This window comes from Delphinus delphis, chromosome 6, assembly GCF_949987515.2.
Source record: "Delphinus delphis chromosome 6, mDelDel1.2, whole genome shotgun sequence".
Taxonomy (NCBI): Eukaryota; Metazoa; Chordata; class Mammalia; order Artiodactyla; family Delphinidae; genus Delphinus; species Delphinus delphis.
In genome coordinates, this window is record NC_082688.1 from 2,173,054 (window position 1) to 2,190,688 (window position 17,635).

Here is a 17,635-nt window from a genome sequence, read left to right on the forward strand (position 1 = left end):
GGAGTAACGCCCCCTGGCTCCCGCCATCCCACCGTGGCCCCAGAGTCTGCCCCTTGCCTTACCACCTGGTGCTGAGACAGGAGTCTCCTCTTGTGGGTGTGGGAGACGGGACCAGGCGGGAAGTCCCTGGTACAGGGCCCCGGTCTCTTCACGTGTACCTGTGCGTGGCGTGTACATGTGCGTCTGTGTGCGCGTGTGTGTGCTCACACCCCAACAAGACGGCCAGAAGCCAGTCGAGGCAGCACCTGCACCCCCTTCACCGGGCACAGAGCTGCTCGGTGGAGAGGGCCTTCCGAGCCCCGTGCCCTCCCGTGGGGACACTGTGAAGGCTCAGCTCCCGCCCCATGGCTTGGTGAGGACCCTGATTGTTGGTGGGCTGCTCTGTCATCAACAGGCTGTGGGGACAAAAAGGGGCTGAGCTGGGGTGAGATTGCCGGTGTCCAGGGCCCTAAGACATGGGACGCCGGGCACTCAGGGAGGCCGACAGACGCGCCCCGGTCGGCGGGTCAGCCTTGTGCCCAGCCCTCGGTGCTGGAGCCAGCTCCCTCCCGGCCCCCCGAGGTGTGGAGGAGGTGACTTCAGGACAAATCCTGGGCCGTCCCATGCGGTGGGTGCGGATGTGGGTAACTGCACCGTCTGGCAACACGAAGAGGCCCCAGACAGGTGTCGGGAACTTCCTGCCTGACAGATGCGCCCAGACCATTCGGCAGGCAGGAGGCTAGTGTCTGTGAGGTGATGTCTGGGAGGGCCGCTCCCGCCCGCACCCCCGGGCCAGTGCAGACAGGCCCTGGATGGGAGCAGGCTGACCTCTGCCCTCGGCGGAAGGCGAGCCCTGCCCCGTGAGGCCAGCCCGGGGGGCCCGCTGGCCTCCGCTCAAGGTCCTGGCACCCAGGCCCACCTTCCCACGCTGGGCCGGAGCTCAAAGGCTCTGAGGGCGCTCCCGCCTCTTGCTTGGATAGCTTCATAGCGAAGTGGATGCTGTGGTGTCAGACCAGGGACGGTGGGCTGGGGTCCTGCTCTGGGCCTCGAATACGCCACCATCCCTGACTGTTTCTGAGAATCAGATGAAATGACGAGTGCGAAGAGCTTGGGCATTCCGTACATGAAAATGGCTTGATTCAGGGACCCGGCTGGAGGGGCGCCAAGGGGCAGGCGGACCTGGGCCGGGGACAGAGTGGCCCCGCTGGCCCTGGCGCGCTGAGCCTGAGGGCACAGGTCAGGGGTGGGAATCCCTGTTTCCAAGGGGAGCACACGGGACTGGGGTGGCGGCAGACCCCCTTGGGGCTGGGACTGGGCGAAGAGGCAGGGGGGACAGACGCTGGCTCCAGGGTTCTGCAGACATACCCACTCGTCGGGACCTCGGCCTAGGAGGAGGGAGAAAGTTCTTTCCTTTCCAGCCTGGTTCTTAGTACCCAGTAGAAACCTCAGAAGTGGATTCTCAAGAAGCGCTCAGTGGGGCGCTTCCCACAGCCCTGGAGGCTCCTCAGGATCGAGGAGGGGCGCTTCTCCAGGTCGGGAAGGACGGAGGACTCTCGCCAGGCCTGGGACGGGGCGGGGCAGCGGCCTGGAGCCGGGGAGGCACAGTTAGACACAAGCGCAGCAGAGGGTGGAGCAGTGCAGCTTGGTGGGGGGCCCCGCGCTTCCAGCCTTCTTGTTGACCTTGGGCAGCAGCAGGACGAAGGCCATGGCCAGGGCACAGTGGTAGAAGCTGTGGACGTAGGTGTAATCCCAGTCCTGCAGGGGAGACGGAGGACCGGTCTGCGGCCTCAGCCCCCGCGCTGAAGCCCAGCTTCCCTCCCACAGCCCTGCCCCGCCCTGGGTCCTCCGCTCTGTGCCCCGGCTGCGGGCCTGGCGTGACATGGCTCCTGCCAGTAACAGGGGCTCCTCCCCGACCCCCTGGCTTGTCCTCGGGAGTCTGGCCAAGTCCCCTCCTCCAAGAAGCCTCCCTTCACCGTCCAGCCCATAGTGGCCTTTCCCTCCACCAAACCCCTAGATCACCGAAGGTCTGCGCCAATTCACTGCGCCTTTGATGATGCGGCTGGGGCTCCTCCCTCCCCCCTCCCCCCTCCCCCAGCACATCCCTTCTCCCCGTCTCCCCTCTCCCTCCCTCCTCCAGGTGTGCCCGCTGCCCCAGGCCCCTTCCTGGCTGTGCACCTCATCAGAGGCGAGCCCTCTGTACTGACCCCCCCGACACAGCCCCGCGATGCCAGGGGTGCCAGGGAAGGACCAGACCGTGACTGGAGGGGGTGCACGAGTGGGGCGCTGCTGGAGGCCCCGGGAGGGGCGCGGCCCCGTTCGGCACCTGGCCAAGCAGGCTGGTGCTGACCTGCTGACCGGAGCCCTTGTGGGTGGGCTGCTTCCCAGTCCCCCTCCAGGTACCTCAAAGAAGAAGCGCAGCATGAGAGCCAGGGCCCCAAAGCAGAGGCCGGGGCCTATCTGCTGGGTGTACACGCTCTTGTCGGGATACAGGCGCCTCGTCTCCTTCATCTGCTGCAGCTGCGGGGAGAGGGGCCAGAGGAACGCTCTCAGTCCGCAGCCTTGGGAACCTGCACCCTGGGCATCCTCAGGTGGGAGATGGGGCTCAGGGAAAGGCCCGGACGCATCTGGCCCAATGGCTGCAGGACCCAAGGGAGACCCCCCCTGGGTGATCGGGCCGTGGATGCCCTGGGCATTTTGACCCCACAAGGACCCCCTGCCCCGTCTGCCTCTTGGGGTGAAAGAAGGCCGCCCTTTCCAGCCAGAGGAGAACCCGAGGGGACCAGACACGTGGTTATCTACAGCAAAGGGGTATTGGCGGTGTGGGACCCGCCCGCCGGCGTGGCCGTGGCGGGTGGGAGATGAGTGTGGCCATCCCTGCGAGACCTCCAGTCACTTTCAGAGTCGACAGACTCATCGTAGCATTTATTAGACACACCCGACTGGCATGTGAAACCTGCCATTCCTCAGATGCTGATACCTAGGGTAAGGCTCAAGTGGGAGTTTAAAAACATGGGTTCACATACAGTGAAAAGGTGAAGTAAATGCGGGTCACATCCTGAAAACCCAAACCTTCGGGGCCAAGGCCTTTCAGCGCACACGATGTTTTGGATTTCAGCAAGGGAAACGGCTGCACACATCGTGGACGGTGGATGCCCCGGCGGGTAGGGCAGTTCCCCGTAATGGCCCCGCCCCCCCGCCCCCCACCCCGCCAGCGGATCACACAGAGACCATGAGTAGCTTCATGCTGGGTCAGGGCAGGTTTTGTCACCAAATGAATTCTCAAACGATGCCTGAGTTTTCAGTTTTCTGAAATTTCCCATTGCTGGTGAGGAATCAGGACCTGCAATGTCGCGGGTGGCGTGTGGGTGCAGCTAAGGGAGTGTGACTCTGGGGGCAGCCGGCTGAGGCCCGGAAGCTCTCCTCCAGCCAATCCTGCCCCAGGTGGCACCCGGGCCCCGCTCCGCAGCCCCTTCACCCATCTCTCTCCACTTCCTGTCCCTGAGAGTTGCTCAAGAAGGGGCAGGCCTCCACGAGAAAAACTCAGCCCTCATTCCAGGAAACAACTGTCCTTGAAAAGCCAAAATCAACTCCACATTTAATGGTCTAGAAAACACCATTTGAGCCCCAGATGCAGGGAGCCAGGAAGCCCTCTCGGTTCCCGTGGTGCTTCGTGGGGACACTGGCGAGTGACCGCTCTTCTGGCTAATTAGAATCCAGCCCAGATTCAGCCCCGGCCAAGGTCTGCTGGAGGAGCGCCTTCCAGGGCACAACTCGGGAGCCTTTATCCCACTTCCTGCCAGGGAGGGAGCGAATTATCAGCACTGAGAGCGCTCTGTGTTTACGCATTCCAGCATGTTAATTAACGTGGTCCTTCCTGGTCCAGACAAGTCAGACCCCTGCACACTTCCGCCCCTCTCCGAGGGGCCTCCTGGGTCAGCGCGGGGCCAGCTTGGCTTCCCCAAGATGTGGTGAGAAAGAGGCTCCTTCCCTTCTGCTTGGAGTCAGGACCTGGCCTCACGCTTGTCCTGCCATGACATCTTGTTAAATTGCTGACCTCTGAGCCTGGTTTCTTCACCAACCAACTGGCAAACTAAATCCTCCGCTCTCTGGGCGGAGAGAGGAGTGGGGCGAGTTTGGAACGCTCACCACCAGAACTCTATTTTCCCTCCCCAGTCTGCACCTTCTGCACCAGCGGCCCAGCCCGACCTCTTTCCCCTGAGAACCGCCCTCCTGCTTCCCAGGGCTTTGTTCTGGTCCCCAAGGCTCAGTTCCTTCCCTGCCCTGGGGGCCCAGGAAGTACGCCTGGGTGCACCCTGCCCGGGCATCCCTCTTTCCCTTGGGCTAGTCTGAGCGGGTTTCAGTCCTTGCAGCCAGGAGGGCCTTGTTATGACAGAGGGTGCGGGGAGGCCTGGGGACCACGTGTAGAAGGCCTCGTGGTGCCAGGCCCCTGGGTGCCCAACCAAGGGCCATCAGTCTGGCTCAGGCTGCTTCCATGCCCACGAGCAGCTCCACCTTCCGGTCGGCCTCACGCACGTCCTCCCTCTTTATCTGAACCAGGCTCAAGCCTCAGCGCCTCCAGGACGTCTTCCCAGATTAACCCAGGCCACTTCCAATTGACATTGCATCTCTAAACCAGCCATTCTCTTCAATAATAATAATAATAATGACAATAATAAACAGTTGGGCACATTAGAAGCCAGGTTCCGTGCCAGTCCTTAAGAGGCATTATCTCAATTAATCTAAGAACCAACCCTATGAGGTAGGTACTGGACTGTAACACCCACTTTACAGATGTGGAAACTGAGGCAGAGAGGTTAAGTGACTGGGGTCAGGTCCAGAGCTAGTGAGTACAGACGTAAAACAAACCAGGTTTGCATGGCTGGGGCACCCGACAGTCATCTTCTATGTGTTAGCTGAGGCCCTGTGTCCAGCCTGCCAACCCACGTGGCAGGAGGTAGATGGAGACCCCAAGGGGGAGGAGTCACCGTCAGGGGAGGATGCCCCGACCGTCGGACTCGCACAGTACGTACCCACTTGGCCGTGATGATGAGGACGGCTGTGCCGATGGGCCCCGAGTACACCCCATAGCCCCAGCGGTCATGGTAGGTCCGCACGGCGATGGTCAGGACGCCAAACATCACTAAAGTCGACCGCTTGGGCTCATCGAAGTCAGCCAGTGCTGCCAGGGAGAGAGCCGGGTGAGGTGAGGGGCCTCCCGCGCCCCTCCCGGCCGCTGCTCCCCCAGAGGCCCTCCCTTCGGGGGCCGGGTGCGGTGTCCCCTCTGCCAGGGAGACCCCGTGGCCCAGCCTGGGCCCCCCAAAGGTCTGAACTGCAACTGGTTTTAAAGGACAAGCAGGCTGCTGCATTCCCGTGGACAGAGCAGCCTGGGTTAGGCTGGCGGGAAGCTGCTCTAATACAGAGAGCAATGTGTGGTGTCCGGGAATGAATCTCTCCCACGGGACCACTAGGACGCAGACACGAAGACCACAGCTGGGAGACAAGAAAGATCTGGGTCCTTCACAGGCCCGTGCCCGTAGCAGGAAGTCCCCAGTCTAACGGGGACCGTGCGACCTGACGTCGCCACGCGTCCACAGTAAGTGAAGAACAGTCTCAGAATCGTGTGGTTTCCAACGGTCCCATCTTCATAAAGACCTGAGCTAAAAATCGTGTGCGAGCCTCGGGGACGGCCTTGGGGGCGCAGACTCTGAACTGCCAGCGGCGGTTCTCCGGGGGGAAAGGAGGGGGCCGAGCGCTTCCTTTTTTCCTCTGTACGCCTCTGCTCGGTCTGTCAAAACAAGCCTTTACTAAATGTGCCACTTGAAAAGGTTATGGAAAATGGGAATCAAGGCCCTGAAGTGCTACGCCTGCTTTTTCACGGACTGAGCACCACTCTGAACCTCCGGGTAAGGAAGGAGGTTCTCAGGGATGAGAGGCGGCGGGGAGGCAGGCGGCGGGGAGGCAGGCGGCGGGCTCGGCTGGCCGAGTGCAGGGTGGGTGGCGGGGGACCCAGGTCCCCGGCGCAGGGCTGGGCTACCGGGGGCGGCCACTCACCCATCAGTGACACCCACATGCTCAGGGCCGTCCCGTAGACGCTGAAGTACTCCAGGATGTCGTGGCGTAGGAAACAGAGCACCGACAGGCCGGGCCCGTTGCAGGCATGGTAGAGCTGCCGGGAAACCCACAGACGGTCGGTCAGCAGGGAGAGGAGAGCTCTGGAGCCCCGGGGCCATGCCTGGGCCCCGAGCCACGGCCCCGTGAGCTGGGACCTCGGGCAAGTCACCGAATGGCCCCATGGCTCTTTTCCCCACCTGAAACGTGGGGACGCAGCGGACTACTCCCCCATAGGGTCTTGCGGACGAAGCCCGCAGAGGTGAGGACCCTCCCATGTGATCTACAGATTCCCTCAACATCCAGTTCTGCTGAGGCTGGAGCCTTTTTCCTTGGGTACCGGTCTGCCCTGCACGGACCGGTGGGGCCTTCTCTCCCACCATTTACCCCTCTGACCACCGGGCATCTGAAGCCCTGGGGGGCTTGCGAATTCTCAGGTACTGAGCCTGCCCTGTGGGTTGACCCCTCAGCAGGTCGGGGTTGGGGGTCAGAGGTTTGTTTCTTTAAGAGGGTCTCGGGCTGATCTCGGGGTGCCGCCGGAAGGGAGCCCGCTTTGAGAACCACCCGCCGGCAGCCCTCAGTTTGTTTCTCTAAAGTGAGGACAGATCGCAGAGACACCCCCGCCCCCGACCCGCCCCCCCCCCGGGCAGGTGCGGAAAGCAGCGTCCTCCTTGCCCCCCTCCTCCCCACGCTCCTATAGTTGTCTGCCAGATGCCTAATTTAATAGCAATTTTAAAGCAAAATGTCTGTATTTTCAAAGCTGTCAACTTATTTCTGGACAACCGTCTCCTTTCGCTTACACATTTCATCCTTTTAAGTAATATTTAATGACATGATGTAATTATTTTGACAAGCTCAAGGGCATAAACAAGCTTGGAGCCCAGCACAGGCGACGCTTGGTTAGCCCAGCTCAGCTGGGTGGAGAGGCGTGCAGGACAGCAGCCCACATCTGGAGGCGCCAGGGATGCTACGGTGCAGGGGTGGTGAGAGCCCCGGGTCATCTGGTGAGTCGAGCAAGTTGAGGTCGATTTAGAGCTTCCACTGGCGGCAACTTCATGGGAACTAAAGCTCAGGTGCACCAAGGAGGCATTAACAGAGATGTAGCGTCCAGAACAGGGGAGGACACGGTACTGCTCCCCTCTGTCTGGTCAGACCCCCCCCAGAGAGCTGTGCTGAGCTGCGGAAGCTGCACCCTTTGAAGTGCCGCTGGCAGGGAACAGGTTGGGGGAAAGGGATCAGGCCGTGGATGTGACCGTTTAGCTCAGCAAAGAGGAGCTTCAGGTGGGGCGCGATCAAGGTGCTCACATCTCCAGGAGAGAGGAGGGAGAAGAACACTTGTTCCCCGTGGCTCCGGCAGGCAGAGCCAGGCCCTGTGAGTGACCCTCCGGCTCCTTCCAGAACTACTTCTCCCCACCCCCAACCGAGCCCTGCTGTCTCTGTACCCATTGTCTCTCTTACATAGCACAGATCGCGATGTGCGATTAAAGGCTTCATCACTCTGAGATTCTGGACGCGGTCTGTGCCTTGTCACCCGCCTCGTCCCAGCCTAGAGCTGGCTTACCATCGGCCAAGTGTTTGCCTGTGAACACAGCGTCAGGGAGGCTTTGGAGCGGTTTGAAGGAGAGCTGGCCCAGGAGGGGCCTTTCCCCCCAGGCCCTCGGTTCACCCCTGCTGGAGAGGTGGGGCAGGTGAGACTCAGGGGGGAACCACCTGCCAAGGATCAGGGCGAAGCAGCTGTGGGCCCTCAGCCTCTGTGCCTCCCTCCCTCTTCCGACCGAGCAGACCTGGCTCTGCACGGCGCTGATCGGGGGCGCGGGTGGCAGGTGGCTGGATGCCTGGCAGGAGAAGGCGCGGCTTCCGGAGGCCGGCCTGGCAGGTCCTGGCCGTGAGCTCTGACAAGCGGCGGACTGCCCCTAGGGCTGGGGTGGAAGGCCCCTGTCAAACGGGGACGAGAGCCCCTGCTCCGTGGGGTGGGCCAGGGGACTCCACGTGACATGACACGCAGCACGGGTCCAGCAGCTGTCACAGGACGGGCCCGGTGGGAACACAGAAGACTCCACACGGGAGGCAGAAGTGGCGATGGTGCCACTGGGGGCTCTGGGAGAAGGGGCCTGATTGTGTCTTTAGGCCGGGGACACTTGTCGCCGGACGCAGCTGTCCCTGCCACTCTGGCTGGGTGGGGCAGGGCGGGGTGGGCCTCTGAGGCCAGCCGCAGAGGCAGCTGTGGGGTCAGCTCAGCCCCAGTGGGGAGGGGTGGCCTGGCGGTGACTGTGGTTTCGGGGGCGGGGTCCAACATGGGCCTGGAGGACAAGACCCCGGCTCCTCTCCCCGGCCCTGGGCCCTTGTACTCACAGAGAAGCCCCCTGTCTGCCCGGCTCTGGTTCCTCATCTGCTGGGCAGACCTCCTGGCCCTCACCCAAGCTGGGGTCCCGCGAGCAGCAAATGAAACGGCTTTCGACAAGATTCCTTGAAGGAGCTGGGAGGCCCTGCTGCCCGGGGAGGCCCTGCTGCCCGGGGAGGCCCTGCTGCCTGGGGAGGCCCTGCTGCCCGGGGAGGCCCTGCTGCTCGGGGCTGGGGGGGCGCCCACGCACGGCTGGCACTGCCACACGGAGTCCGGGAACCCTCACCTCCCCCGAGCATGCTTCATCAGGGAGTTGGGTTTAAACCAAGGCTGGGTCTGATGGAAGATGATGGAGGAAAAGAGAGTGGGGCCCCTCTGGGGGTCCAGCGGCAAGGGTGGCTGGAAGGAGCCTCAGAGGCTCACAGACAGGGAGGCAGGAAGGCACTAAGATGTAGAGAGATGCTGGCTGGCTGGCTGGCTGGCTGCTGGCTAATCAGGCAGGTAGAGAGGTGATTGATTAGATATATGTATAGATGACTGATTAGAGAGATAGTACATAGATAGGTAGGTAGGTAGACAGACAGACAGAAGCTAGAGGGATGGATAGATAGGGCCAGAGAGACACATGAGGGCAACAGAGCTAGGGACGGACACCATGAGATTTAGAAAGAGAGTCAATTCCGTGAGGATACGGCTCCAGAAATCCAGAGAGAACCAGACACAGCGCGAGCCAGCATGAGAAACACAGAGCGAAAGAGACCCACAGGGAGACGGGGGAGGGGGACAGAGAGAGACAGACAGCCAGACATATAAATAGAAAGAGAAAGAAGGACTCCGAGAGAGACGTAGGCCCCAAGAAGGAGAGACAAGCCGACGTGAGCAGGCCCTCCTGAACTGAGGCCAGCTGCAGAATCCTGGAACCAGATTCCCCTGGCCCTACACGTTCCCTGAGCCCTGCTAGCCCCCTCCTGGGCCTGGAGTACCAGGGAGAGTCGGGGGTGGGGGGGTGAAGAGGGGAGCTGGAGCCAGGAGGAGCCTTGGGTGGTTGGCAAGAAAAGGGGGATCTTGGAGGGGCTTGTCCCTGGCGCACTGTGGGCTTGGTCTCGCAGACACCAATCCCAGGGTGACTTCCTGCCACAGTTGGGGAAACTGAGGTCCAGGAAGGTGAAGGGGGCCCACAGCCCTCTCTCCTGGTCTCTGGGCTCTTTCCTCCACCTCCCCATCATCACTTTTCTTCATCACCCAACAGAGCAACGTGGTGGAAAGACAGCCCCTGTCCTCCGTCTCTGGGAGGGGCCCCGGGTGGGTCCTATCCCCAGGGCCCCGGACTTACCGCCACAAAGAACATGGTGAAGAGGTAGACCATGGCCTCCATGTGGAACTGCCTCTTGGCAGCAATGCTGACCGTGGGGAGGAAGACCAGGCTGCTGAGCGTGGGCAGGAGCAGTTTGGCCACCAGAGTCCCCATGGGCTGGGGGGGAGAGGTAGGTGCAGGCCTCCCGGGTCTCCAGGGCAGAAAAGCGAAAGGGAGAAGGCCCGCTCCTTGCACCAGGGGCTCCGGTGGCAGCTGTGGTTTAAATGCCCTGAAGAGAGGCAGGGGTGTGCGCACACATGTCCAGCAGCACATGGAGAGGGTTCAACAGCTGATGTACCATGTGATCAGCACTTGTCTCTGATTTTTTTTTTTTTTTTTTTTGGGTAGGTCAGAGCTGTTGATTCAAGGAGACCGGCCTTCTTTTCTCCGAGGCAGCAACTTCGGAGAAGAGTCTCCACGAGCACAATCGCCGATGTCCAGCCACTTTCCATCCTGGCCCCTGGCCCCTCCCCGAGGTGCTCCGGCGTCCAGAATAAGAAGAGAGCAGACTCTGCTGCTTGAGTCACGCGTCCACAGGAGGCAAGAGGTTAGAGAACCCAAGGTTCAGCAGATTCTAATCACTAAAAGGACCCTGTAGATAAGTTTCACAATTTACCAGCCCAGGGGCATGTCTGACTCCCCTGCTGCTGCCCCAAACAGGCTTCCTTGGTAACTAAACAAATGAAACTAACATTCTTTTCTATTTGGTTACATAGTTTCAAACCTGAAGTACACAGAACTGGACGAGCTCTACCAGTGTCCCCAGCGCAAGGGGGATGCTAGCCCTCTCAGCATTCCTTGGCCTTCGGGAAATTACCTTCCTTTGTTGAAGAGGCCTGGGGGAACTGGCCAGCAGGGTCCCCCCTACACTGCCCCGTTATCCTCTGGCCAAGGAAAGATGGGAGTGTGGGAGCTCCCCAGGCCAATTCTCCCTCCCTGGAGGGACTGCTTGATTCATTGCTTGACTGATTAATTCTTTTGTTTATTTGTTGCCAGCAAAAGGACAGCTTTCATTCCGTTTTGGTTTTCATCATGATATAATGGTGTCGCCTACAACAAAACGCACATGTACAGTTCGATGAGTTTTGACGTGTGCTGTGTGACCACCCCTGCGTCCCCGTGACTCCAGGACAGCCCTCGAGGCCCCAGCAGAGGCAGCCACTGTTCAGGTTTCTGCCACACGCTTGACTTTGCCTGTATAAATGGACTCACGCGGTGTGCACTCTTTCGGGCTGGCTTCTCTCACTGCCCCGGAATGACCCTGAGATTCAGCCACGTTGTGTCCAGTGGCTTGTTCCTGTGGTCGCTGGGTGGCTACGCCGGAGTTTGTTCTCCTGGGAATTGGAATCTGGAGTATGGGAACAGCGGGGGCGAGGCCAGGAGGTGCCCATGCATGTCGGCACCTCAAGGAGAGGCTGCTGGCTTGTCCCACGCCCCCTGGGCCCGCTTGACCCACCTTTCCTTCCATCTGGGAGCTCCCTCACACCTTTCCAGAAGTCTCTTTTTTTTATCATACGTTGGCTGGGGGACATTTCTGCCGTTGGCCATGAAAAGTCCCATTCAGTACACGTGGTCACGTCATTCTTCTGCTCAAGCACCTTTCAAGGCACCCTCAGCCCTCAGCGTGAAGTCCAAGTTCTCTGGGGGATCGCGGGGCCACCCCCGGCCAGCCCTGTCCCCCACAGCACACCCCAGCCTCCACGGTACGCTAGGACCCCACCCCTCTTCCCGGCCTCACCCCCTCCCCTGCACACACACTTCCCCCTCCTCTGACATCTGTGGGACGGGTCCCCACCCGGCTCAGGCAAGCTGGGGTGCTCTGCGCTGGCCCCCAGCGCGCCACTCGTTCCTGTCCGGGCCTCCAGCTCTCTGTGTCGTGCGGTCGGTGCGGGGCTGCTCGGGGTGTGTGCCCACTGCTCGACTGGCCAGCTCACCACCCAAGTCTGGGGCCAGGCCTGGCACGTGGTGGGTGGTCAGCAGACACTGGCTGAATGAACGACTCTGTGAAAAGAATGAATGAAAGGCCAGGGAGGCAGGGCTGCAGGGCATTTCAGCCTGGCACTTAGGAGCCCCGTTCCCTCTCCAATGGGAAAACCAGATCGTGCCGTGTGTGCAGCTCTGGGTAAGAGGCAGGCGACCCCCTGCAAGCTGGTCATGGGGGCCCTGATCATCCCGGCCCGCCTCTCCACACCCCGCTCCTGCCCAGCCCCAGCCCCCAGCCCCAGCTTCCAGAAGGGGTAGAAATCGTGTGGCGAGGAGAGGGATTAGAGGTCAGGGGCTAGGAGAGAACTCTCCGGAGCGGTAACCCCGCTCAGGAGCAGGAAAACATTCCACAGTCGGTTTTGTGCATGACTCTGTGTGTGCGTGTGTGTGTGTGTGTGTGTGTGTGTGCGTGTGTGTGTGTGTGTTTTGCAGCTGTAAACTCCAGGGCCGGGGCTGCAAGCTTGGGGAGGGGAAAAAGAGAAGGGGCAGGTGATGGAGGAAGCAGGAGGGGAGCCGCACATGTGTTGTAACCATTAAGGACCAAGGGGGCCGAGAGGGGCTGCCCCAAAGCAGGGAGACAGGTGGCCAGCCTGGGGGCAGGGTGGCCCAAGGACCCCCCTACAGAAAGGCTGGGACTTGAGCAGCGCTTTTGGGGGGGCGGAGCGTAGAATGGGGGTCGGGGTGCAGCCTGTGTGTGGCTCCCGTCGCAGACCTGGCCGCCTGGAGACAGGCCAACTGGCTCAGGGGAAGGCGTCCAGCTCTGAACAGGACTTAAAGGACCCTCGGTTCTCACTGGGGCCAGGGAAGCGATTGGCCTGGGGAGCTGGGTGGGGCAGAGTAGAAGAAGCAGGCCGGTTGCTGTGGGGGTGTTGTGCCCCCAGGCACAGGGCAGGGGGAGCCGGATCGGGCTGGGCTGGGAGACAGCAGAGACGTGCTCTGGCCTCCCCGTCTTCTGGGCTCCGGTGGTCCCTCCAGCCGAGCGGCTGGCCTCCGATACCCCACTCCACCCCACCCTCACCTGCTGGTGCTCGGGCCAAAGGGGATGCCACAGGCGGTGCGCCCTCCTTCTGCCAGGATGCCCTTGCCGGGCTTGCCTCCACGTTAATATTGTAGCCCTGGGCCTCTCCTGACCCCTGGTGCGGGGGAGCTGTCCATTCGAACCCCTGTGTGTGTCCTGAAAACCATTTACACACACAGACATTCATTCGGGGCCGGCATGTGCCGAGCTCTCTTCCTACTTTGTCCCTTTGGGCCGTGCCAGCAGCTGGAGGCGGGGGGTGGGGGTGGGGGGGGTGGACGTCTCTCTCTCCCCATTTTACAGAGGAGGAGACTGAGGCCGGGAGAGGAGGGGAGACTGGCCCCTGACGCATGCTCCTAGCCAAGGCCCCCAGGCGCATCCCTCCTCTCCCCAGCAGGTGGCGCTGGTCCCAACGGGACCTGGCAGGGCCTGTCCCGGGCAGGGTGGGGGCCGCTGGCGGGGCAGCCACAGCCTGGGGAGCAGGGAGTGGGAGCCGACCCGCCCACCCTCCCCTCCCTCGGGCCCCTCGGCGTGGAGAAGGCTGGTTTTATAGAGGTGCTGAAATGCCCGGAATGCCACACGGCTCCCACCTCCCGGACAGCTGTCTGTCTGCTCAGCCGCCCAGCAGAGCGGGGCCAGCTGCAGCGTTTGCATCCTACACGTTCTGAACAGCCGACCCGCAGCGCCAGAGCACAGCACAGCAGCCCTTGGCTCTCTGGGCAGCGACCCGCTGAGGCCCTCCTGCCCCTGGGGGGAGGGGGTCTGGGTATCGACGCTCCTGATTCCTCCCGTGGGGGTCCCCAGGCTGGAGGACCATCCGGGGCCCCTGCAACTGGGGTTGTGACAAGATTCGTGTTGTCCTCAGCTAATGACTGGAAATGAGCAGCTCCAGCTGCCTCTGGTGAGCCGGGCGAGGGCCCCGCCCCTGCTTAGCTCTGGGGCCTTGGTGTACCCTCTGTCCGGTGAGCCTCAGTCTCCCCATCCACAAAATGGAGCCCCTCGTCTCTGTCTCATAGCGTCACGGAGGGCATAGGGGCAGGCCCTGCGGCAGCGGAGGGGCTGTCCCGGCAGGTGGTGACCCCCGCACAGCCGGGCTCGGCCTGCGCGCCTCGGCAGGCGGTGAAATTCAGGAGCTCAAGGACGCAGCTCCCGCCAGCCCCACTGCCCCTTGCCCAGCAGTGGTCTGTCCCTGGAGCGCCAGCGGCAGGCTTACTTCCCAGCCCTGACAGGGCCTCCCGGGGCCCCGTCCTTGCTCCAGATTTGGGGACAAAGGAGCCTCTTTCTAAACACCCCAAGTCCCCCCACTTGAACCTCGAGACTTGGCCTAAGAGAAAATGCCAGTGCTGACAAAGAGGGAGGGGGAGGACTCTGTTCTGTGGTCCGGCCTGCTGAGCTCCAGTGGTCTGTGGGGGTGGGTCCTCCCTGACGGCCAGCCCAGGCCCAGAGCATCTGTCCGGGGAGCTCACGGGGAGGGACTTGCTGCTGGGCCTCCCTCTGGAGCCTGGCTCTCTTCCAGTCCTGGCCAACCACCTCCAGACTGGCCACATGGTCCCACAGTGTCCCAGTGCCTGTTGGGTACAAGAGCTCTGCTGTCAGAAGGTGCCCAGGGTTGCCCCAGGCTCTGGGTGGGCAGCAGGACATCGGGGGACAGGGTAGAGGTTGTCACCCTCCAGGCCGTGCTGGCAGGCCTCTGGGTGCCAGGGTTGAGGGCCCACTTCTCAGGGGCTCTGGCTCTGGTCCCCGTGTTTCTGAGCTCTGTTTCAGACACTTGGCTGTGCAGGACAGGGCCCAGCTCCCGGCGTGACTGTCCAACCACTGGGACCACCCAAACTGGTCATCCCACGGCCCGCTGCACCCCTCCCCCACCCCCTCCGTTCCCTTCCCCAAGTGGGCTCTTCCCCTTTCGCCTTGTTTTCCCACGCTTCACCTCGCTTCCCCTCAGAAATGTGCCCAATTTCCTGTTTGCAAGCTCTTCAGACATCTAGAAAGCTCTGGTGGAAAGATAATCTCCTTCTGAAAAAACAGGTGTCACACAGAGAGTGGCGGGGACACCTCACCGTCACCCTGAAGGACTGCCGGACAAATCCACCCTTCCATGCACTGAGCACCTGGCTAGAGATGCTGGGCCCTGGCAGGTGCTAAGATACAGTGTGAACCAGGAGTAGCCCCCGCTCTGTGGGGTCACAGCCACAGGCCGGGGAAGATCCCGCTCAGTGCGAGAAGCCAGATCGAAGTGCTGGGCCACCTGGTGGGCTTCCTGGAGGAGGTGTCCTCAGAAAATCATCTGGAGGGCCAAGCACGTCCAGATGGGTGTGAAAGAAGGGCTCCAGAGAGGGGACAGCGGGAACCAAGATGGGGGCTCCGAGCCATTTCTTTCAGTGACTCTCCAGGGAGCCCCGGGCATCATCAGAGCTGGCAGGCAGCAATTCCGAGGGCCGCTGGGTGACCTGTGGGGCCCAGTGCAAAACGGGGAGCCCCTTGTTCACCAAGCAGGACACAACTTTCTCATTCCTCCAAGGGCCTCTCCCGAACAATAGGAGTGTTTTTATTTGCTGTTAATGTCGTGCTCCTTTGGGCATGGGGAGCTTGTGGAGTGAGTGCCTGGGACCCCACTGGAGACTCCCAGAGGGCAGAGGGCAGTCCTGAGAGGTGCAGGGGGTAGGAGGTCCCCCAGCAGAAGTCTCTCCATCACTCTATCACCCCATCCAGTGTCGCTCCGAGAACACGAATTCTAAGATAACACGATTAAACCTTCAACACGGTGACGGCAGAGCCTGGGCCCCAGGCATGGCCTCTTCTGAGCCTGGGCTGCTCTTCCGGTCACCCACTGTGCTGCTGGTTAGAAGCTTCTTAGATACTCTGGGTTCTGCCGTCCAGGCCTGGCTGCGACCCCGTGAGGTGGGTCCCGAGGGCATCTAAGGCCCCGCCAGGAGGCCCAGCCCGACCGGTTCTCCAGAACTGACAGTGGCTCCGCGCTTGGCACTTGACGAGGTCTTCGGAGGCACCCCCTGCCTGTGCCTGATTCTTTATCACCAGTCACCTCCCGCAATTCCTAGGGTCTTCAGGGGCCCCAGGGCCTTCCCTGACCCCTGATGTCTCCCTCCGAAACCCCCAGACCACCAGTGGACCAAGCAGTGGTCACAGCTCCCTGCGGCTCTGGAGTCTGGGGGCTCGCTGGAGTCCTGCGGGGTGGGGGAGCCCCGGCCGGCTACTGGAGGTAGAGGGTGGGGTGAGGGTGGACGTGTGGCCCTCCCAGGTCACACACCTGCTAGAGGTCCCAGAGCTGGGGGTGGCAGCCCGCCTCCCAGGCACTGTCCCGTTGAGCTAAGAGAATGCGCTGGGGTGTTTGCGTCAGCTGGCTGTAGGGTCCCTCCCAAGGGAAACCGTTAGTCACCCTGGTGCTGGCTGGACGTGGGTCCAGCAGTGCCCGGAGAGCTCGGGAGCGTGCCCGGGGATCAGGGCCCTGGCGCCTGGGGGGCGGGGCAGGGGCGGGGCAGGGGTGGGGGCAGAGGCCCCAGGGCGCGAGTCATCAGCAGTGTGTCTGTGAGGGGTCGGTGAGTGTGTGTGCCTGTGTGTGCACTAGCGTGTGCCCCTGTGTGTGCCTGTGAGGTTGTGTGCGTGCGTGCGTGCACGTGCACCAGTGCCGCGTGCCGGGTTCCATCGTGTCTGCGCTTCAGCATGCTGACCCCAGGGGGCAGCGTGGACCTGGGTTTGAGTCTTGGTTCCACCCAACCACCCAGGGGCCCCAGGGGAAAATGAGATGGAGGAGACCTGCCTCCCAGAGGGTCTGGGGAGGATGAACGTGATACAAGAACCTGCCAGATGGAGAGGATGTGCTCAGTAAGGACGCTGGGGTCCCTGATGTGCCGCCCTCAGACGTGCGACCCCGGGCACCACCCAGCGGTCTCGGGGCCTTAGTTCCTCCATCTGTAAAGTGGGGAGAGCAAAGATGCTGACCTCCTAGCTCTCAGCACAGAGGGAGAACTCGATGCAGGGCAGCAGGCCTTGTTGGTTTCAGGATCATCTCTGGTTGCTCTCCTCCCTGACCATTCCTGTTGGTGGCAGAATCTTCCCAGGGGTGGAATGATTCTCAGTCGCCCAGGGAGGCAACTGGAGGAGCTCACCACAGTTCCTTCCGGCAGGGAGGGTGCAGGGAGGGGGAGGGCTTTCCAGGCGCCACTGGGAGCCATCCGCAGCGCAGAGGCAGGGGGATGGATGAAATGGCTCAGGGCCGCCCCACTTCCACCCCCACCGCGCGGAGGTGCCGGGAGGGTGGGCTCCAGGGAGGCTGGTGTGCGGGGCGGGCGCCTGGCGTTGTTTCCGGGGCAACTTGCAATGTCTGGGGTCCTCCCTGGGTGTCTGGGGGCCGAAGTGCGTGCCGCTGGCTCCGTGCTCTGCTCCACGCTCTGACTCAGCAGGAACACAGGCTGGAGCCCCACGCCGGCCTGCCAGGGGCTGCCCAGCTGGCCCGTGCCCAGCCAGGCCGCTGTGCCCTGCCAAGCTGGTGCTGAACATCTGCAGAGTTCCGCGCGCCTCCCCCCGACCGGCTCTGGCCGTCCTCGCCGTCTGGCCCGCAGGCCGTGGGCACTTCTGTCCCTTCCCCGGAACCCTCAGCTGAGCCTTGCTGCGTCTCCCTCAGTCCCTCCGCCTGCTCAGGCCTCCGTTTCTCAGGAGAATCTCTCCAAGGCTGGCTGGATGACCTCAGAGCATGGTGTCCCCTCTCGACCTCAGTCTTTCCTTCCGTAAAACGGAGCTATTGGATTGGATGCCTCATACACCCCAGACTCCATTCTGGGGAGTGGCAGAGACTGGGCCCCCTCTGGAAGCAGAAATCCGACGGACCAAGCCTGGG

General features: G+C 62.1%; 1 protein-coding gene across 1 annotated transcript; it reads right to left on the reverse strand.

Moving 5' to 3' along the window:
- Positions 1-1,584: 1,584 nt before the first annotated feature.
- On the reverse strand, positions 1,585-9,896 carry MYMK (myomaker, myoblast fusion factor). Its single transcript, XM_060013257.1, has 5 exons — positions 9,762-9,896; positions 6,031-6,145; positions 5,010-5,158; positions 2,380-2,496; positions 1,585-1,734 (listed from the first exon to the last, which is right to left on the reverse strand). The coding sequence occupies exons 1-5, from the start codon at positions 9,894-9,896 to the stop codon at positions 1,585-1,587; spliced, it is 666 nt and encodes a 221-aa protein (XP_059869240.1).
- Between the last annotated feature and the right edge of the window lie 7,739 nt (positions 9,897-17,635).